The sequence below is a fragment of the Puma concolor genome, chromosome B2 (genome assembly GCF_028749965.1).
Source record: "Puma concolor isolate L17-30 chromosome B2, mPumCon1.1.hap2, whole genome shotgun sequence".
NCBI lineage: Eukaryota > Metazoa > Chordata > Mammalia > Carnivora > Felidae > Puma > Puma concolor.
The window spans coordinates 24,219,320-24,241,864 of NC_141671.1; the positions used below are offsets into that span (position 1 = coordinate 24,219,320).

Consider the following 22,545-nt stretch of genomic DNA (forward strand, 5'->3'; position numbering starts at 1 on the left):
AGTGGATTGGACTGAACTGGGAGCTAAAAGAAAAGTGGGAGTGGCCTCAGCCACCAGTGAATCTTGGAAATTCATCTGTGTGTTTAGGATTCTCTTTCTTTTCTGGTCAGTTGTTCTCTGTAGGTAGATATGATAGAATCAGGGCAGAAAGAAAAGTCTAGAACAGCCGTTTGTAGCATGTTACTGTTTCCCCCCATTGATCTATAAGACTGTTTCATAATATAAGACTATTAGCGCCTTTTCTGTAATTTTTATTGCAAATATTTCATCAAGTTTGTTATTATTCTTTTAGTTTGTGATATCAGTATGTTTTGACTTATCTTTGGTGTAATCAAATCTGTCAATCATCCCCATCATTTTTCTATTGCTTTTATGCTTAGAAACTCCTTATGAGCCTTAGATCAGTTTAAAATAACATACAGTTTCCTTTGGAAAAATTTTAAAGTTTTCTTTAAAGTCGCTTTTCATTATATGGTTTAATATGAAAAGTAATTCCCTTCCGTTTACCCCAACCTCCACCTCCACTCCCCCAAGGTATTTACTCTTAACAGCTTCTTGGACACCAATTCCAGAGTATTTTCATCAATGTAGAGCAGAAAGTACATTTGCAGCAACAAGTCATTTAGTGGACTTTTTCACACCGATTCAGAGTTGTGTGTCCCCAAGCTGATGACTATTGGATTTAATTTTCTCTAATCTTAAGGGAGCTACAAATCTCACCAAGAGGCCACCAAACCGGCCCTGCAGCCACCTCCCTAACCTTTTCTGACCTATATATGCAGAGGCAGGAAGGTTGTCGGAGGAGCATTCGCTGGAGTAGCATTTCTTGATCTGGAGTCCTCAGGGATTTGTGGATGGAATTCAGGGGGTTCATGATCATGAGTGGGAAGAATAAGTCCGTCCTTATTTTTACTATCTTCTGGCTGAAATTTAGCATTTCCTTCCATTACGAATGTAGACAACAAACCATAGTAGTATCAGCAACACATGTAACTTTGTCACCAGTAGAAGCCACAGGTGTTTTCATGTTACACACAGTTGTTGCAGATACCTCAAAATATCATTTACACTCAGCACCACTTAGAAATCACTGCGAGGATTGTTACATGAGGCAGCATACATATTAGAGTACAAATTTAAAAAAATGTTTTTTTCCTTTATAATATTAGTTTCATTTGTAATATTGCATATTTTATTTTATAAACATTCTAAGAAGAGGTCCATAAGTCTTTTGACATAAGACTACCAAGAGAATCTATTCACGAGAAAGATCTGGATAGAGGGTTTGTGGTTTGGGGTGCTTCTCCCATTGGTCCCTCACAGCCAAATGAGAAGCTTCCAAGTTGTCACTAGTAGAAATTGAGTTGTGCTATCTTGCTGGTACCCCATTCAAGGTGGCTCCTCTCCCCAACCCTCTGGCTGTGATGGGCATTGCTGGGATGGTTGCCTGGGGGTGAGGCTGTGAGTGGAGATTACCTGGAGAGCATCTTCTGGGTCAGACAATAGTACCACCCATGGGTGGGCCCCTCCAGGCACAAGAGCACAACCACCAAGACAGATGAGGCTGCAAGAGTCCAGTGAAAGTGCTTTTGCCCTATTCTTCTTGTCCTCCATCCCCTCACCCCCACCCACCCTCAGAGGGGTTAGAAGCAGCAGGGAGAGGGAGAGAAAGGAAGAACCGTGCAAAAGGAGAACCTTATTCCTCCTTCCCAGATGGACCCTTGGGCCACAAGTACAGCCTAGGATGGATGGAGGGGAAAAGCCTTTGGATGTGAATGGATATGAAATTAATCTTTGACTTAGCCTGGACTTTAATATATGCAATAGAATCTTAGTGACCAGAATGAGACTGCTTTTGAAGCTGAATGACTAAAGAGCTGTGTGTTCAGCCCAAGGAGTCGAGAAAGGAAGATTTGAAGGCAGAGGTTGAAGAAAAAAAAAAAAAAAGAAGCTATTTCATGGCATACCCCACACAGTTCAGACTGTCCATTGTACTGGTCTCATGTGCTTGCATATCCATTTGTTCTTTTTTTTTACACAACTCACTTTTTTTTTTTTTTTTTTTTACTTTACTTACCTGAGTTACATATATTTTTATGGTTTCACTTTTTAAAAACATGTAACTCTTTAATTCAAGTGGAATTTTGCCATGCGGGGGGGGGGGGGGGTGGGGGGGTGGGGATGGGGGGAGAGGGCAGTGTGACTTTTACCCTGAAGTTTGGAGTCCCATTGTGACCAACCAAGTCCTTGATAGTCTGCACACCTACCCGGCAGGTTTCACTGGAAAGATGTCGCCATTGCTCCTGAGGATTGCAGGGCTCCTGTTGATTATGGTTTGGCAGGCTGCTGCTCAGGCCCTGGGGGAGGGAAGGAAGGACAGCAGGCTGAGTCACGGGGCAGATACCTAATGTGTAAGGAGAATCTGAGCCAGAGCTGTGAGGGAGCGTCTGGTGGACACACTGGCAGGACCTTGGTGTCAGTGCTTCCTGCCTATGGGCCATGGTCTGGACAATAAGGCGGGGGGTTGGGGGTGGAGTGGTTTGACTACCTCAAATGGCTGAGGCTGATGGCCAGAAGGTGGGGTGGATCTGCTGAGAGCTTTTGAAGGATCTGAGGCACCTTCCCATCTCTTCCAACCCCATCTCTTCTCAGTGTTGTGGGTAGTCGCCATATTCATCTGTCTGGTCTCCTGCCTCATTCTGTGCCCACCAGGCAAATAAGTCTTCCTTCCAAACTCACCATTGCTGTCTGTCTTCCCAGCTTGAATTTTTTTCCTTACTTTCACTTACTTTCTCCATCTTAAATCTTTTTCTCTTCCTTTCATTGTGCTTATTTAATGCCTTCTCTCCTCATTTTTCTCCATTACCTCTTTTTCTTAAAAAAAATGCAAAACAGAAGGATCATAGAGAATTTTCTTCCCACTTTAAACCAACCCCACGCATGCCTTTAAAATTATTATATACTAAAATTTTTTATCTTGTAGTACTCCATACATACAAAAGGGTATAAAATAAAACGATTCCCTTGTATTTGACACCCAAAATAAATATTACCACCTCTCTCCTTCCCCTCCACACATTACCAATACCTTGAATTTTTTTACATATATTGATTTTTGATTCCTTACTCCAAGGAATAGTTTGTGGATTAAGAATGCAAGGATGGGAGGTGGATGGGAGGTAGTGGGGGCAGGGTCAAAAAGCCCCCTTCTGGGGCTCCTGGCTGGCTCAGTGGGTTAAGTGTCCGACTTTGGCTCAGGTCATGATCTCACGGTTAGTGAATTCCAGCCCCACGTTAGGCTCTGTGCAGACAGCTCGGAGCCTGGAGCCTGCTTCGGATTCTGTGTCTCCCTCTCTCTCTGCCCCTCCCCCACTCACGCTCTGTCTCTCTGTATCCCTCAAAAATGAATAAACGTTAAAAAAAAATTTTTTTTTTTAAACCCCTTTCTGCTCACAAAGGATATGCGTTAGACTGAGGCCAGGCACAGACCCTGGATTGTTATCACTTGAATTAGATCATAACAGCCCCCTTTAAAAGGCATGCTGGTTATTTAAGTAATCTACTACATTAGCAGCCTTTACTACTATAGGTAGGGCTTCTATCTTAACTACTCATAAAAATGAAGAGAGGGTGGGAGATTCATGATTTAGCAGCATTTCGTGTAAAAACCGTGGGGCTTTGTTAACTGTAAGACTTCTATCAGCCAAAAGTGTTAAGTGGCTTTGAACGAGATGCGCACAGATTGTGCTACCAGAAGTGCGATGTTCCAAACATAGGAGCAAACGCTGGAGTCACGTGACAGCCGGCCTAGCATGTGCAATGCTAAGTAAGCATCAGGGGCGCCTGGGTGGCTCAGTCGGGGAAGTGTCCGACTTCAGCTCAGGTCAGGATTTCACCGTTCGTGAGTTCGAGCCCCACTTCGGGCTCTGTGCGGACAGCTCGGAGCCTGGAGCCTCCCTGGGATTCTGTATCTCCCTGTCTCTGCCCCTCCCCCACTCGTGTTCTGTCTCTGTCTCTGTCTCTCTCTCAAAAAAGTGCCCCCGGAGGAACACAGGCTGGGTGGGGGCTTGAGAATGTTCCAGGGGAGGCTTCTGTGGAGGAGGGGCAGGCCTGCACAGAGAGTGCTAGAAGGACCTATGTGTGTGCTTAAATTCCCCGGATTTTACCGGAGGCCCGTTTCCTTAAGGGGCCTCCCCGTTTTTAGCTCCTCTCCATTCCCACCCTTCCACAGCACGGCCACCACGTGTCTTCCTAGAGCACAGATTGAATCATATCAGGCTCCTCCAGAAAAACAGGTGGTGGCTTCACCGTCTTCGGGATAACAACGAAACTTCTTAGCACGGCATTAAACGTCCTGCGTGGCCTGGCGTCGGATTTCTTTCTGGGCTCAACTCAGTGACCTCTCCAATGACATCTCATGCACACGGAGCCCGATCACAGGGCACACTTTTCTTGTATCTTGTAGAGCGTGCATTTCCCAGTCCTTTGCTCTTACCGTGCCCTGTGACTAGACTAACTCTCCTTGCGTTCTGTCTTCATTGATTTTTTTTTTTTTCTTCATTCTTCCACATCGGATCCAAAGGCCTCTGTGGAGCCTTCCTTCCCAGAGTCCTCTGGCTCAGGTGATATCCTTTCCTCTCTCTCTGGGCAATTTGTTGTTGACAAGGGGTTGGATTTGCACATCTGCCTAGATGGTAAGCTCCTTAAGGTTAGGGAGTCTGTGATTAATATAGTACAGTCTGTGTATACATATATTTACAACACACTATGCTATCTATACTCTATATTTTATATTTATATATTGTATATTACATGTTTTTATATATTTCATACACTGTATATATTATATTTTATAATTTTTTTTTGTAGCTCTTCTCTTCTATCTGAGGACAGACACACTGTGGATGTGCATTGGTTTCTTCAACTGCCTATTGGAGGAGAATACTTATAGGGAATACAATCGATGTTTCACTGACTTTACTCCTGGCCCCTGGAGTCCAATCCAGTGTAGCTCATGAATACGACTTTAAAACTGACTTGCTGAGCCAAGTACCGAAGCCATTCAACTTTGTCTCCCAAAGAATTTCTTTCCCTCACTTGGGAACATGTAAGTTATATTATCTGTGTTTGGAAAAACACAGAATTAAGTCTTCATTATCAATTCTATAGTTTACCTTCAGCAGATACTTTTACTCTCACACTAGTTTCATTGTGCCACCCAGACCTTACCTTGAATAGTTTGCAGACTACCCGTGGTGTAGACACTTATTCTAATAACATCTCAATCCAAACATCACCAGGAAAATATATTTTCTGGAAGAATATTGGCTGATGCTTTCAGACCAGAAAAGCTTTTGGATTTTTGGATGTTTCAGGTTACCTATATTAGAATCTTTACCTTTTGATCCTAATAGTCAAAAGATGATGGGGTCATTCACCTTTTTCAATGATGGATTCATAATTCCTGAAGTACCAAGTCTTCTGCATGTTGATGTAACAGGACTCATTAGGTCTATGTCTTGGTTTGACAGATATTCCCTCCATCAAAACAGTGAACAGACTGAGTAACTTCGTCTGTCTGGGCTATGGATATACAAAAGGTCTGAGAATAATCTGGAAATATGGATATGAGTTCTGTATTCTCAGCATGACTTGTTGATTCTGCAGGGTGTGTGTGTGTATGTGTGTGTGGTGTGAGTGTGTAAGAGTATGAGTGTGAGCATGCATGAGTACACCCATGCAAAATGAAGTTTCAGAGAAAGTGGATTCACACAGGCTTGAAGGAGGACTGAGTAGGAAAAGGTAGCAGGGCCTCTTTGGATGTTTGATCTAGGCTGTGTGCCAGCAGGAGGGAGAGTCTGGTTTGGAGAGATTCCAGGGGCAGAAACAAGGATGCTATAGAGGTGGGGTTCATGTGTTTGGAGAAGAGGGATTTTGTCCCACTTCGATTGTTCTGATCACTCTGTGTTGTAATTTATGACTCTGCATGGATGACTATCCTACTAGACTGAGGAGGTATGCAATAGATTTTAAATAAAGTTGATTTTCAATTGGCTTGATACTTACAGAGAGATTGGGACCTAGGAGGAAGCAAGAGCTCTGGGAAGGTGATACTTAGAGGGAGATTGGGACCTAGGAGGAAGGAAGAGCTCTGGGAAGGTGGGGACTGGGCTTGAGAAATAGAAGTGAGACCAGGTCCAAGCCTGTGTACATATGGGTTTGTACTAAATTAGTGGAATAATGTGGAACTATGCAAGTAGTTTAGGTTGCCTCTAGTTGTACTCCAAGCATGCTTTGGATTGGAGAAAAATCATTTTTTCCACTTCAAATGGCCACCTGACCTTGTTGTATTAGAGTGCACAAAGTAGGAAGTTCACGGAAAGGGTCTTGAACCCATGGCATCTCTTTGAAGGTAAATTGCTCTTGGATCTCTTTACAGTTGGAAGCAGAAAGCTATTACAGCAGCCAATGCCTTCTGCCCAAGGGCATGCTGGGATTCCTGATGAGCCCTCAATGAAATGTACTTTCTTTCCCTTTAGAAGCAAGAGTCCAAGACTCCTCTTCAGGAGTAGAGTGGAAACTGTCCTTTCTCAGGACTTTGGGTTCAGCCGTGTTTTAGTTTAGCCAACAGTCAGCTCAGGACCTTGAAGCAGAAATAACTGCATGTGTTCTAGAACTGCGAGGGATGAAGGAGGAAGGCAGTGTAAGGAGAAGGAACTGAACAGGAGGAAGCCGAGGCAAAGATACAAAGATGATCATCTTTGAGAACTGCCACCAAGGCTAAGGAAGGGACTCCAGAGATAAGAAAGGTGACATATAAGGGGTTGAGCTTGAGACAAAGTCCATCTTACCAGTGAAGCCACCGAGATGTTTAGAGAGCAAATGTGACTCACATGTGGACCAGTCTCTGGCTAATCATGTGGGCTCAAGCCTAATTTTACCGTGTGTGACTAGAGATAAAAGAAGTAGCAGTCAAGGCCATTTCATGTGAATGGAGTGATAACAACCTAATGAAGAAACACTTTTCAGCTAGGTGAAAAAGAAAACCCTTAAAAAAGTAAACGTAAATTCAGAACCATGGACTAACTGTAAAATCAGTCCTTGCCAGTATTCTAAAATATGAACCTTCCACTCAACAAATGGCTTCTGTCAACAGCACAAAGCTTGCTGCCATAACCCTGAAGGAGAGGCAGTAACAGACTTTAAATGTGGAAAAGATTGGTAACACGGAAGCAAGAGCCAGCAAGACTGAAACCAACTAGTCCTAAACCACAAACACCAGAAAAAAAGTCAACATACCATTTGTCACCATTTCACCACCAGCATTGCTTAAATAGCCTTCATTGAGGACGCTGAGCCCCCAGGTGGCAGCTGAAATCCTCAGCAAACAGTGCATTTTATTGTGGTGGCGTCCCACCCGAAAGGGCAGCTGGAAGCAGTTTGTCAGTGAAAATGTAAGAAAGAGAATCCGTGACCACTCAGGGCTTATGTTAAATATCAAATGGAGGTACTTCAAAATTTTAATTTCTTTTGGTGGGGGTGGGGGGATGGATGGAATGGAGAGAGACAAGGAGAAAAGAAAACACCACGCTTTGGGGGAAAAAAAAGAAGATATTTGGTCAGAGGGATGACTTGATCATTTTCCCCATTGTTCGGTGTTGGTTCATGCCCCCCCACAGCAGGTGAGCCCGGAGTGTCTGAAGGGATGTATATTGCCCATCTACCTCACATATGGACATGAAGTTCTTTTTGTGTCTGAGAAGACCCCTTAAATTTTCTTCTCAATAAATAGGTAAGATACCCTTCTGCCTCTCCTGAATGCATGTTGCTTGGCTACACTTCATTACTTACCGATTTGGATTACCTCAAGTGGGTTAAAACAAAGAAAACTCATACTTCTCTGAAAACCCTTTGTTCAATGGAATGCCATACTTGTCTGAACTCATCCGCCGTATTTGCCGATGGCCACTCAATGTCAAGGAGCAGAGATGAGCAGATATGTTTGCAGATTCTATGGCATACTTTCTTTAGTTACTAAAATATAAAGTTACCAAAACTATGTATCTAAATGTATATATAATATATACTAGGGTAAGGCAGAGAGTATGAGTGTGGACATTAATTTTGGGCCTACTTCCTGTCAGGTATTTTTTTGAAATTATATTACTACTTAATCCTTATAACAATCAATGAGTTATCCATTATTTCCCTCATTTTACAAAGGAAGGAATGGAGACTCAGTAACCTATTCACAATCACTTTAAAGATAACAGGCACTTTTTGCATGACAACCTGTGGTCTTTTTGTGAGACATTAGCTGCCATGATGCTGTAATTTTGTGGGGGAATTTCAACAGTTTGAATGCTATCAGAATGAAAGCTAACTTTATGATACATTTATTGGTGTTTTCACTTCTAAACATTGAATGAATGGTGGTGGAGGGGATAATACGAAAGGAAGCATTTTGGGGATCACATTGGTAGCGATTTCCTGTAATGTTTCTTCTGTAAATCTAAGTTGTCACTTAGAAAATCTGATGCAGCTGACAGTGTATAATACAGTTACTTGCATTACTGGGTAATCTGCCCATTTGTTCCCAGTTTTGATGAGAATGGACAAACTTTGGAAAAGCATGGAGACTCTTGCTTTTGATAAGAGAAGGTTGCTTCAGAGTAAAAATATTGGCAGAATACCACAGAGTAAATCCAACAAGGTAACTTAGTGCCACCTTGCAGATATCCTCAAATTATTTTGTTGGAGTTATTAAGGGAAGGAATAGATGTACGATTCAAACTCTGACTCAATCATGAAAGTAGCAGAGGTAGATACTTTAATATTTCTACAAATATCTCTTGAACTCTCAGGGTTCATTCATTTTAAGTTAACTAAAGATAGACCATGCCAAAAGGCATAAAGAACTAAACTTGATTTCTTTTTTTTTTTTTTTAATTTTTTAAACATTTATTCATTTTTGAGAGAGAGAGAAAGAGCATGTGCAGGGGAGGGTCAGAGAGAGAGGGAAACACAGAATCTGAAGCAGGCTCCAGGCTCTGAGCTGTCAGCATAGAGCCTGACACGGGGCTCGAACTCACGGACCATGAGATCATGACCTGAGCTGAAGTTGGACACTTAACCAACTGAGCACCCAGGCACCCCTAAACTCAATTTCTATTTACTTCCCCAAGGGCTAGTTATATCTCAACACTCAGTTTTTTGGTGCTAGCAAATGGTACAGGGAGATGGTAGGTGTGCATCTGAAATAATGCTTTAAGATTTCTCCTATATTTTAAATTGCTAAAAGCAGAAGCCAGGCTTAACTCTGTTTGGGCCCCTGCAGACCCAGTCTTTGCTCTGCTCCATGGCTTGGAATGCTGACAGATGAGAACTTTATCAACAGGCTTCCTTCCTCTGCCTTCTAGTTGGATACAACCAAGGGGAGGCATCTTTGCAAATCTGGAGAGTGGAAGGACACAGAGGTCTAGGCTCCCTCCCCCCTGGGTTGTGGTGAATTCAGGAGGACATCTCTCACTGAACAGTTGCCTTCTTCAGGTTCTGATAATCTACCTCTTCAGGTGCTAGTGTCTCCCTACTGTTGCGAGCCCAGGATCCTGCCCAACATCTTGTTGGATTCCCTAACTCTTCCCGTACCTCCGTCAATAACCTCTTTATGAAAGTCTCCTTAAATTAGTTTGGCCATGCCACCCAACTCTTGCCTGAACCCTGACCGACTGCTTTTCAGCACAGTGCTTTATACATACATACAGAGGCTTTTAAATTCAATGAAAAAGAATGGCTTAACCCTTCTGATATTTGCATTCAAATATTGCTTATTGTAGGGTGACCAGTTGTCCCTGTTTGTTTGGGTCTGAAGGGAGCTCCCAGGATGCAGGAATTTTAGTTTTGAAATTGGGACAGTTCTGGGCAAACCAGATTAATTGGTCACTGTAGCAATACATTTTTAAAATTTGTAATTGGTTTAGAAAAGCATTATCTTATCTTTGAAAAGATTTCTATGATGATATTTAAGTTAAAGTTGTTTTACTAAATAGAGTATTCCCCACTAATGAGAAAATTTGTGTCTGAAATGATTCTTGTAAGGCACATCAGTGTAATGTGAGCAGAGGATGTGTTATTTTTTTTTGCCTGTTCAAATCTGTTTACTCTTCAGAGGAAGTCACCCAAGGAACTAGTGAGACATCAGGGTGATGATGTATAAGTGCTTACTAAGAAGTTTTGAATGAATAGAGGGGCAAAGTACATCACAGTGAAAAAGAGCTGCTTGAATATGGTTTCTGATTTAAAAAACACTTTCGGGCATTTTAAATGACAGTTCTCAGTATCCCTGTCCTTCCAGTGTGCTGTTATCCTGAGAACATAGGAAGATATTTGCATATTAGGAAGAATGTATTTTATTGCTTTGTGTAACTAATTCCATTTGTTGGTATATTTTAATTCCTAAGAGATCAGTTTAAAAAGAAAAGCAACAACCTCAAACAAAGCTAATATTTTAAGAAGAAATCTTTATTTACATGTCGGGATATAGTTGGGTTATATATTTTTTTCCCATCAGAAATGTGTTTATTAAATGACAATATTAACAGTGATCATACTGCTTTTGTAAATAGGCTGCCTGGGAGGAGGAAATTCAATAGAGTTAGAAATCCACCATGATCTGAATGCTTTTCAATTCAAGATATTATTTTCTGGTAGGAGAGCTTTTGACTATTCACTGTAGGAAGCCAGAATTGCAAATATGTATCCCTTTACTCCTGCCACTCACTCTCAATCTTCTTGATCTACTTCTGTTCCCCAAATCATTGTTCTCTTCTAAGAGCTGGACAAGTCATTTAAAACAAATTGGTAATATTGGCTGTGGTTTAAATTAGAATTTAGTAATTTACCTCAGGTGTGTTTGGAGAGCTCCCTTTGGTATTGTCTCTGAAATGGCTGTTGTCAACATTGTTTTCTGACTATAAACTTACTATAAGGAATGTGTGAAAGATATTGATCTAAGTGTATTAAATTTACCTCATTGCAATAAACATTTATTGAGTGCCTACTATGTGTAAGAGGATAATAGAAAATCAGACTTCATAAAAGGAGGGTATCACTTGAAACATCACACAGATGGAAAGAAAAAAAAAAAACAGTAGTCACTCATTTGGGTTAAGTTTTAAAAAATTACATTCTGGGGGCGCCTGGGTGGCGCAGTCGGTTAAGCGTCCGACTTCAGCCAGGTCACGATCTCGCGCTCCGTGAGTTCGAGCCCCGCGTCGGGCTCTGGGCTGATGGCTCAGAGCCTGGAGCCTGTTTCCGATTCTGTGTCTCCCTCTCTCTCTGCCCCTCCCCCGTTCATGCTCTGTCTCTCTCTGTCCCAAAAATAAATAAACGTTGAAAAAAAAATTATAAAAAATTACATTCTGTATATTCATAGCTATTTTTAGACCGAGTTTTCAAGATTGGATTCCTCTTTTCTTTTGTAACCTTGTGCAATTTGTAAGAGTTTAACTCTATGTTCATAAGTAACATTTTTTTTCTTCAGAGAAATGTGAGAACATGAAATAAGATCCTAGAGTCCCACAGTAAATTTTCCATGGCCTCCGTGGCTTGTCCACAGATGTGCCTTGCAGGATTATTATGTGTTGCTCGTGGCTGAGAATGTAGTAGAATTTCAGTTTAATGGACTTAGTAATAATTATTGGGTCACACTCCTGGGTTGCTGTTGCCATCCAAATGGACTGCAGAAATGAACACAGAGGTCAAAGAACCTGTGCCCCTGTTCAACACAGATAGGAGCATCTGGTCCAAATGTGAATTTTCTTTGGTGGCAGAGACCACTTTCTTTCTCCGTAATGGCAATAGGAAATGTGCTGGGGGAAATGACAAAAGATTGTCAGAATGGAAGTTTTTGGGTGACCATTCCAGTGAAGAAATTGTGCTGACAAAAACAGATCAAGAAAATCTCACATTGCAAGTGGGCAGATTATCTGATCATAACTTAAAATGCCTCATCCTGGCTAATAATGGTGTGTTTTGAGGTTTATCAGTCAAGGGTCAGCCCATAATAGTTCTTCTGCCTTTGTTGTCTTCATTATAGCTTCATTTCTTTGGCTCCAGACGTTATTTTCATGTTCATGAAAATGAGTCATTAAAAGCCGTAAAAAGTGAATATCTTATTGTTTAAAGCAATTAAGTAACAGTCTGCTCAGGTCTTGTAAGAATGGGGTCAAGATAGGTGTATGGATGGGGAGGGAGGCCACCTGACGTGGGAGGAGTACTTAAAGGGGGGGCAAGATTCAGTCAAAGTTTAAACTGTTTGATGTTACATTTTGTCCAAGGACAATATGTATTAATACAGTTAAACATATCTTTTTTTCTCCTTTTTTAAAAAATTTAAATTCAGGTTAGTTAACATATAGTGTAGTATTGGTTTCAGGAGTAGAACTTAGTGATTTATCACCTATATATAATTCCCAGTGCCCATCCCAACAAGTGCCCTGCTTAATGCCCATTACCAATTTAGCCCATCCCCCAGCCAACACCCCTCCAGCAACCCTCAGTTTGTTATCTGTATTTAAGAGCCTCTTATGATTTGCCTCTCTGTCTGTTTTTTATCTTATTTTTGCTTCCCTTTCCCTATGTTCATCTGTTTTGTTTCTTAAATTCCACCTATGAGTGAAATCATATATTTGTCTTTCTCTGACTGACTTATTTCGCTTAGCATAACACATATCTTTTGACCCTGAATTCCACTTTAAAAACGTTTATATTAAGAGGGGTGCCTGGGTGGCTCTGTCTGTTAAGTGTCCGGCCCTTGGTTTTGGCTTGGGTCATGATCTCATGGTTCATGAGTTTGAGCTCCCCCATTGGGCTCTGTGCTGTTGGTGTGGAGCCTGCTTAGGATTCTCTCTCTCTCCCTTCCCTGCTCGCACTCTCTCTCTCTCAAAATAAATAAACTTAAAAAATTTTTATATTAAGGAAAACCCAACAAAATACATGCACAAAGGTGTTTATCACAGTATCATTTAAAAGCAGTTAAAAATTTTTTTTTAATGTTTATTTATTTTTGAGACAGAGAGAGACAAAGTATGAATAGGGGAGGAGTGGAGAGCGGGAGACACAGAATCTGAAGCAGGCTCCAGGCTCTGAGCTGTCAGCACAGAGCCCAACGCCGGGCTTGGAACTCAGGAGCCGTGAGATCATGACCTGAGCAGAATTCGGATGCCCAACTGACAGAGCCACCTAGGTGCCCCTAAAAGCAGTTTCAAAGTGAAAATAATTTGAGTGCTTATCAGTAAGGAGTTGGGATTCTCTGCAGGAATCCAAAATGTTGATGTAGATGTGTATTTCATGTAAGGCCATGGTGTATTATTTAAAGAGAAAAAATACCAAAAAATATGTCTAACATCATCCAATTGTTTTTAAAAAAATACTTGAGTTAAAAAAAGAATATATAGATATAAATTTGCATTAATTGCATTAATTACATAGAAAAGCTCAGTACTATAAAATATTTTTTCTGAATAGTAGGTTATATGAATATGAAATATGAATGATTTTTTAAAATTTGTTTTATACTTTTAAAATAAAAAAAATTGTACACGTATTACCTTAAAAATCAGAAAAACAACAAAAACAAACAAAAAACTTTTCATTTTAAGAACTGAAATACAACTTTGCCTAAGCAGAAGTCCCTAACTGTAGGTCCTGGGTGCCTCAGCTGTGGCAGGAAGTCTCTTTGCTAGGAAATTAAAACCCCCAGCTGCACGTGGGCTCTGGGAGCTGTAGCAGTAAAAGTATCCTAGTAGTCAAAACAGGAGTCAAACAGCTGAGAACACACTCTTTCAAACATGACTTTGGACCCTACTTCTCACCCACCTCTCTCTTCCTGGTTTCTGTCCCATGCCCTCACTGCCTGCTAATGCTTACATCTGAATGCCCCACTGATTTCAAACTCAACATTCCCCAAACTGACTTAGATCTCCACCAGGTCTTTTCTTATGGGATGTAATCTCTCCCTCATTAGACCTTCCATAGTTCTTTGTAGCCTCTGTTGGGGCACCTATCTCCTGCAACCTGTATCATATTGATTTGAGCACTTGTCTTATTCCCCTTGCAGAACAAAAGCTCCTTGAGGCAGTGTTTTTGTCTTACTCCTGGCTGTCTACCCTGAGGCCCCTAGTTCCATGCTTTTCTGATGGGAGGCACCCAAAACCATGTACAGTAAATCAATGACAGGACGGACAGATGACTTCTGCAGGTTGCTAGCTCTCATGACATCTGGGCTTGCTTGTTATTTCTTAGCCATGTAGAAAACCACTTTCTCGTTCAATTTCATCCTGTCAAAAATCCAGGCATGCCTTAGTGAAGATAAGGCAGAACAAATTAATGCTGCCTTCTCTGATATTTATAAACACAGGGTATAGGATGTGCTATCATTTGACTTGGAGGAAGTAGAAAATGGAACCCAGCCAACTATTTCTTAGGTCATTAAAAGTTATTAAAGAAAGCAATAAGAGACATGAAAGTAACCATTGCAGTAAAGGGGAAGCTCTAGCTACAAAAAAATTAATTTAGAAAGGCCAGATAGAAGAAGATTCAGAGAATGGAAGGAGAATTCAAGAGAGGAGGAAAGGAGAATGCAAGAGAGAAGGAGTTGTCAGAACAGCTATGGAATGATAACTGTAGAATAATCAGAATGCTTCTGTTGAACAATTTCTGAACAGGTACCAGTACGATTACTAGTTTTAAATAAAAAGGGGTCCCTCTAAGAATTCTGCCCTACTGGATCAGAACAAATTCAGGTGCTGGAAGGTCTTACCATTGTTTCTCTTCAGAAATAACTTCCTAGTGGTATTCCCTGTATCTCCAGCTCTTATTTCTTCTTTTCCCCAGGCTGGTCCGTGTCCTGCCTGGAATGCCATAAAATTCTTCTGAGGTCTCTGCGTTCTCTGATCACCACCTGCAATTACAATCCCCACAAGAGGAATTTACTAAAGTAATTGGAAAATGAAGTCTCACAGCATTTAACTACTTTCCACAAGGTCCATATTGAATTTGAGAGTGAGCCAGCGTTTTGTGCTTGTGTGGTGGAAGCAATAAATATCATTAAGCACTGCATCAAAGTAGCAATGCATTTAAAACGATAAAGGATAAAAAACAATTTTCAAAATTGTCAAACTTGCTCTTCTCCACCTCAGTAGATGTCAATATCTTGCTTACTTGCAATGTATCATGAAGTATTGCAATATATTAAAGAGTTAGTAAGCCAAATGGCCTCATGTTCATCATGAGGGCGGGAAGACTGCCATTTGTGATCATGAACATTTGTGGGCATACACCTTAAGGACCAATTCAGTGTCTCTCTTTCCCTTTTGTAATAGGCTAGTGGACATAACAATGACAGTGAGATGGTCCTTGTCCTCAAGTGACCTTCAGCGTAGTAGGGAGACAAAGACATAGGTCTTATACAAAAGACGTCTTATACAAAAGGTCTGAAAACGAGGAAGTAAAGTGTGTTTGATGGAGAGTTGGAAATGATTCGTTGTGACGTAGAGAGAGCAAGAGCAAAGTCAGAGTCATGGAAAAGCATGTTGTGTTTTCAGAGCAGGGAGTGGATTGGCATCCACTTGTGGCAGAAGGTTTATGGAAACACATAGTCAGAGATAGTTCTAGAAAGTCTATACTTTTAGGAATTGGTTTAAAAAAAAAATTTTTTTTAATGAAACTCATTGTCAAATTGGTTTCCATACAACACCCAGTGCTCATCCCAACAGATGCCCTCCTCAATGTCCATCACCCACTTTCCCCTCCCTCCCACACCCCATCAACCCTCAGTTTATTCTCAGTCTTTAAGAGTCTCTTATGGTTTGCCTCCCTCCCTCTCTAACTTTTTTTTCCCCCTTCCCCTTCCCTTCCCCCATGGGTTTCTGTTAAGTTTCTCAGGATCCACATAGGAGTGAAAACATATGGTATCTGTCTTTCTCTGTATGACTTATTTCACTTGGCATAACACTCTCCAGTTCCATCCACGTTGCTATAAGAGGCCATATTTCATTCTTTCTCATTGCCAAGTAGTATTCCATTGTATATATAAACCACAATTTCTTTATCCATTCATCAGTTGATGGACATTTAGGCTCCTTCCATAATTTGGCTATTGTTGAGAGTGCTGCTATAAACATTGGGGTACAAGTGCCCCTATGCGTCAGCACTCCTGTATCCTGGTTTTGGATAAATAAAAAAAGCTGAGGTCATTCCCTGTGACTTTTAAGACACTCATCTTGAAAATGATTTTAACTCATGTCATATACAGCTGAGCAAAGCCCTAACTCAGGTAGTACATCAAGATCACTGTTGCCAACACAGGGAACTGGGAAAAATGAGGTTTCGCTAAACCACTAAGAACGCTTAAGGAATTTGGTGGTAGTCAGCACTGGCCAACACTTCTGACGGGTACTGAGGTTTGGTGGGGAATGTCTGACTTGACTCTAATTGGGCTGATATCATCCCCCAACTAGTCCAACTGTCCTTACTGCGCTCCGTATGAATGGCAGCTGATCTTTTATGTCATAGTTTAATTTGAGATCAAATGTGCTTTTCTTGGAAGCTGCCTTTCTGCATTAAGTCAGGGAATGCTCAGCTTTCAGCAGAAGAAGCTGATAGCTGGGGAGTGTGACCCCTCCCTCTGGGCTGACCAGCAGCAATGAAGGGGTCCAGGTTGGTCTTTGGCCTCTTGAACTGTAATGATAATATATTTATTGAGAGCTTATTATATAGCAGGCTTTGCATTGTGCATTGCAGATATATTCTCTAATCTTCACAACAGCTCTCTGAGCAAGATTCTATAATTCTTGCTTGGTGGATGAGGAATTACAATCTATACAAGTTAACTTCCTTGAAGTAATGCTGTTAGTGGTGAAGCTGGGACTTGAACCCAGGCACTCTGAGGCTCTTACTCTTATCTCTCTTCCACTGTCAAAACCTGATTTCAGAAAAGGCGTTAAAGACATTCTGCTGCCAGGTAAAGTATGTATGGAGAGGCAATATGGTGTAGGGGTTAGGGATATGGACCATGCAGTCAATCTGACGTGAGTTTGTATACTGGCTCCATACCTTCCCTGTGTGAACAGATGACCTAGCCCTCCAGCCTTCAGGGTTCACATCTGTAAGATGCTGCTAACAGCTGCACATACCTCATAGATTATCCTAACTGTGAAGTGAAATGATGTATACAACTCTCCTGGCACGTGTTGTGCTCTCAACAAATGTGAGCTGCTGTTTTTATCCACGAGAAGTCATGCATACATTGTCCACCACTTGGATGTTTTACCAATCAAATACTACTTAACCCAAAATAAATGAATTTAGTGGTAGAACTTTCTAAGAATCTGTACTCAATTATTAAGTAATCTGTACTCAACCGTTAAGTAATATTAAGTAATAGGCAAATATCTACTCAATTATGAAAAGCTCAAATAATACAGATGACCAAGTGGCCTTTAATCACTCACACAGTGAAATCTGACTCTTCCTTAATTCTGTTGGGGGCCCCCCATGAAAGGGACAGAGGGGTTCTTCGTGAGCATCTGGAAGTGATGCCATGCAGGCCACCTTCTTGGGGGTAGCTTTCCCCCAGCTTTACTGATCAAGGAACCTTCTCTTGCTACTCCTATCAAAGCAGCTGGGGATCATGTATGTAAGGAATGGAAGTGTCTGATAGGCAGAGAAGCACCAGATTTGGGGAGGCAGTTCCAGCCCTGCTCTGTCCCTAACTTGCTGTGTGATCCTTGCCCTCGCTTCCTGACTATAAAATGGGGGCTTAAAGTTAGAGAATCATCAGCCCCATCTCCAGGGGCCATTTCACTAGATGTCTTCATGTGATAAATACAGAAATGATGAACCACCTCCACACTAACAGAGTTGCCCAGGGTCACATACCTAGTAAGAGACAGAGCTAAGACTAGAAAGAACCTCTCACCCCTAGTTCTCAGGTCCTGGATATCTGTAGTGAATGAGTGGTGAATGCTTTTCTTTCTTCTCTCATCCAGTTTCTCATCAACAGGAGCCATTTTGAGCTCTACAGTCCTCTGGCTCTACCAATCTCTCTCTCTCTCTCTCTCTCTCTCAGAGACTAGCAGAGTTGTCCCAGGCATGAATGAGTATATAAAGGAAGTAAAGCCTCTTTTTTTCCCTGGATTGGGGGATCCCACTGTGATAGGACATAGTGCACCTTCAGCAGCTGTCCTGGTCATGAATGCCCTTCAGCTGCAACCAGGAGGGCGGCGCTACTCACCCACGACCATCCTGGGTCTCTAATCAAAGCCATCAACTTCTGAGAATGGGGATGGCAGCCACCTGTGGGGACCCAACCCCCTCTGTCTTCTTCATTTCCTTTCTTACTCTATTTCTACCTTCACTTGAGACCCTGCCAACAGCCTTGCCCAGGAAGAAATTCAGAGGAATTTCTGGCATCTCTGCCACCCTCCTTCCCCTCCCCAGGAATGTAAATTACTTCAAAGTCTGCCAATGACTTGGGATAACACAGTTATTATTGCTCGAGTGCAGAATTCTGGTTCTCTCACTGCCACATGTTCCTAGCCTGAAATCCTTCAGTTTGATGGCAGCAGGGTCTACTTCTAGTTAACTGTTGTCTTTTTTCTTTTATTTTCTTTTCTTTTTCCTTTCCTTTCACTTCCTTTCCCTTCCCTTCCCTTTCCTTTTTTTTTTTTTTTGAGAGAGAGAGAAAGAGAGAGAGAGAGAGAGAGAGAGAGAGAGAGAGAGAGAGAGAATGAGTGGGGGAGGGGCAGAGAGAGAGGGGGACAGAGGATCCAAAGCAGGCTCCAGGCTCTGTGCTGACAGCAGAGAGCCCAACATGGGGCTTGAACTCACAAACCATGAGATCATGACCTGAGCAGAAGTTGGACATTCAGCCAACTGAGCCACCCAGGAGCCCCTTAACTGTTGTTTTTTAATTTTCTCTGCCAGTAATAGCCTGCCCTCCTATAGCCTCTGTTGAAGCCCCTCACCAGACAGCACAGATATATACCTCCTCCACCCACCCAGAAGACAAAGTCACATACACACAACAAATGATCATCAAGGAAGATTTTCAGAAAATAACCCTAGGGTCTGAATTACCCAGAGCGCTGTGGTACTGGGCTGTTCTCTGGGCTTGCCACCAAATACAGCAGGTAAATGACCTACCCCTGAGAAAGATGTAGCTTGTAAGGCAAAGTCAGAGAAGTAAGAAGGTTTTTTGCTCTCCATGAGGAGAAACTGAGGAGATTACAGTGTGATAGGACACAGGGCAGGAGGGAATGCAGGAGGAGAGAAAAAGGAAACAGACAGTCGTGATTAAGCAACAATAACAGCTATGGGGCTCAGTAGACTTGAGTAACTTTTATTTGAGCTCTGACATTCACTAGGTGTGGGACCTCCAGTAAATCACTTTACCTTCCTGCTTTGTCATTTCCTTGTCTGCAACAGGAGAGGGTTGGGTTAAAGGGCCCTTTCTGGAGAAAGCATTCAATTAGCACACCATCTCTTCTTCACACTAGGGGCTTGGGTGGAGGGAGGAAGGTAGAGGATCTTTAGCTATGGTTCTTGCCCCTGTGAAGTTTGTATCTTGTTGGGAAGACCAGTACATGGACTCACGGGGGTGATAAATTCACTGTGTGGGATTATGTGTGGAATTGCAAGGCTTAAGTCAACCACAGGGATTTAGAAAAGGGACAGGAACTGAGGCTGGGATGCTTCTTGAAGGAGGCAAGACATGAGAAGGGCCTTGAAGGGTGACTAGAATGTAGGGACAGGAGGGGAGAGAGGCAGGGGAACCTGCGGAGTGGAGCCGAGGTGCCTGTAGGAAGAAGGAGCTGAATATAGTATGCAGACAGAGTCCGTTATGTAGGCCTTGAAAGCCATTAGATTTCTTCCTTTTTTTCTTTTTTAAGAATGTTTTTTTGAGAGACAGTACAAGCGTGTGTGGGGGGGAGGGGCAAAGAGAAAGGGAGAGAGAATCCCAAGCAGGTTTTGCACTGTAAGCACAGAGCCTGATCTAGGGCTCCATCCCGTGAACCATGAGATTGTGACCTGAACTGAAATCGAGTGGGACACTTAAACTACTGGGCCACTCAGGTGCCCCAAGACTTCTGTTTTTATTATTTTTTAAATTTATTTATTTTTTTAATTTATTTTTGGGACAGAGAGAGACAGAGCATGAACGGGGGAGGGGCAGAGAGAGAGGGAGACACAGAATCGGAAACAGGCTCCAGGCTCTGAGCCATCAGCCCAGAGCCCGACGCGGGGCTCGAACTCACGGACCGCGAGATCGTGACCTGGCTGAAGTCGGACGCTTAACCGACTGCACCACCCAGGCGCCCCAAGACTTCTGTTTTTAAAAGAATTGTTTCTGGTATCAAACGGTTAGAGGTAAATTTGATTAAATAAAGAGGGACAAAACAGGAAGTGGTTCTCAATCCTAGTGGCACATTGAAATATGAATACCTCAGCTCCTTCTCTAGAAATTCTGATTTATTTGGTCTGGGGAGAAAGTCAAAGGATAGTTCCTTCTTGTGTCTCCCTCTCTTCTTTTTCTCCCTCCTTTCTCTCTCTCTTTCTCTCCTTCTCTTTCTGCAGTTATTTGGGTATGAGGTGATAAGGGCCTGAAATAAAATAGTAGCAATTGAAATGGAGAAGAAATTAAGATAAAGAGACATTTTAAAGGGTAAACTGCCAGGTACCTTGCTAATGAACCACAGGGAATTAAAGACAGATTCCATTCATTTCTTCAAAATATTTATTGAGCACTTAGCATATGCCTTATACTGAATCAGAAGCTATGGGAAATTCAGTTGGCAAGACCCTGGTCCTGCCTTCAAGGAGCTTATGTCTAGTAGATGACAAAGAAAATAACTATACTACAAGGAGAATACAGAAACTGGATGAAGGTTGTTTTGTTTTTTTTTTTTTTCTTATGGTGTGAAGATATACGGAGAAGAGAGGGCTAGAGTCCCTCTAGCAGACACAATGAAGAAAGTTCTCCACAGAGGCACCACTGAGTGACAGCTTGAAGTATCAGAAGGTGGGGCTGGAGGGAGGGGTTGCCCAGTGGGAGTCACAGTGCAGGGAAAGGTGTAATGAAGGGCGGAATGAATGCATGGCCACGAACAGCCTGATCCCTAAGAAGCATGTGGTGTATGGAAGTCTTTGTGAGAAAGGTAGCTTCGTGATGGGGAAGGTTAGATTTTTTCTGTGTTACCTTTTGATTTTTGAATGTTGGCAATGTTTTATTTTCGGCCTTAGTCACAGTTATAGGAATATTGTAGAAGTATTTCTTCAAAGGTGCATAAAAGTTTATCAGCTTTTTGCTTGTATATTATTTCATAGTTTTAAATGTTTAATTAAATAACAATGGATATAATCAATGTGATGTAATTATTATAAGTCTACATGCACCTAATAGTACAATCTCATGAACTGGATAAAATAAACAGAAACATATATGCAAATTAACAACCATAGTTGGAAATGTTTTAACGGGCATCTCTAAGAACTGTAGGTCGAATAGACATAAAAAGAGCATGATATTCATGAGCAGAAAATACAATTTAAATAATATACATATACCCAAAATAAACAGAAAACATATTCTTTTTAAATATATGTAGCACATTTATAACAGAATTCCATAAATTCTGAAGAATCAATCCCATTCAGACAATGTCTTCTAACTACAATGCAATTGTGTAATCAATATTTTTTAAGAGATAGCTAAAATAAAATCCCACATGTCCAGAAACTAGGTGATATATGATTAAATGACACTTGGTTTTATTTTTTTTAATTAATTTTTTTTAACGTTTATTTATTTTTGAGAGAGAGAGAGAGACAGAGCATGAATGGGGGAGGGTCAGAGAGAGGGAGACACAGAATCCGAAACAGGCTCCAGGCTCTGAGCTGTCAGCACAGAGCCCGACGCGGGGCTCGAACTCACGGACCGCGAGATCATGACCTGAGCCGAAGTCGGCCGCCCAACCGACTGAGCCACCCAGGCACCCCAATGACACTTGGTTTTAAAAAATAAATAGTTAGAACTAAATGAAACACTATATGATAGGATTTGTGTAACACAGCTAAAGCAATTCTTAAAGGCAAAGTTATAGCTTTAAATAAATATACTGATGATTAAAAAAATAAATAAATAAAAGGGACGCCTGGGTGGCTCAGTCAGTTAAGTGCCTGACTTCGGCTCAGGTCATGATCTTGTGGTTTGTGGGTTCAAGCCCCACATCGGGTTCTGTGCTGACAGCTCAGAGCCGGGAGCCTGCTTTGGATTCTGTGTCTCCTTCTCTCTCTGCCCCTCCCCATCTCGCGCTCTGTCTCTCTCTGTCTCTCAAAAATGAATAAATGTTAAAAAAGTTAAAAAAATAAATAAGAAAAAAGATAAGAAAAAATAAATACGCTCATGAACAAGAATAGTTGAAAACAAATGAGTTACCACTTTACACCCATTAGGATTACTCTCATAAAAGCGAAATTACAAGT

At 41.7% G+C, this 22,545-nt stretch overlaps 1 protein-coding gene and 1 long non-coding RNA gene across 5 annotated transcripts in view; one reads left to right on the forward strand and one right to left on the reverse strand.

Moving 5' to 3' along the window:
• Positions 1-22,545, reverse strand: part of CDYL (chromodomain Y like) — a 251,054-nt gene that overhangs the window by 225,129 nt on the left and 3,380 nt on the right. For 3 of the 4 annotated variants that reach the window (XM_086706397.1, XM_086706395.1, XM_086706394.1), the window contains exons 2-3: positions 14,822-14,962; positions 2,268-2,357 (exon numbers count right to left, since the gene is read on the reverse strand). In XM_086706397.1, coding sequence (XP_086562523.1) covers positions 2,268-2,357; positions 14,822-14,824 — 93 coding nt within the window. In that variant the 5' untranslated portion in view covers positions 14,825-14,962. Of the gene's footprint in view, positions 1-2,267; positions 2,358-14,821; positions 14,963-22,545 lie in introns of those variants that run through there. The other variant, XM_025916939.2, reaches the window with a different exon arrangement.
• The window catches only part of LOC147580796 (uncharacterized), a 66,915-nt gene continuing 48,805 nt past the window's right edge, over positions 4,436-22,545 (forward strand). Inside the window, exons 1-3 of the long non-coding RNA XR_015251097.1 lie at positions 4,436-4,694; positions 4,870-5,107; positions 7,680-7,792. This is a non-coding gene — a long non-coding RNA (uncharacterized LOC147580796). The remainder of the gene's footprint in view (positions 4,695-4,869; positions 5,108-7,679; positions 7,793-22,545) is intronic.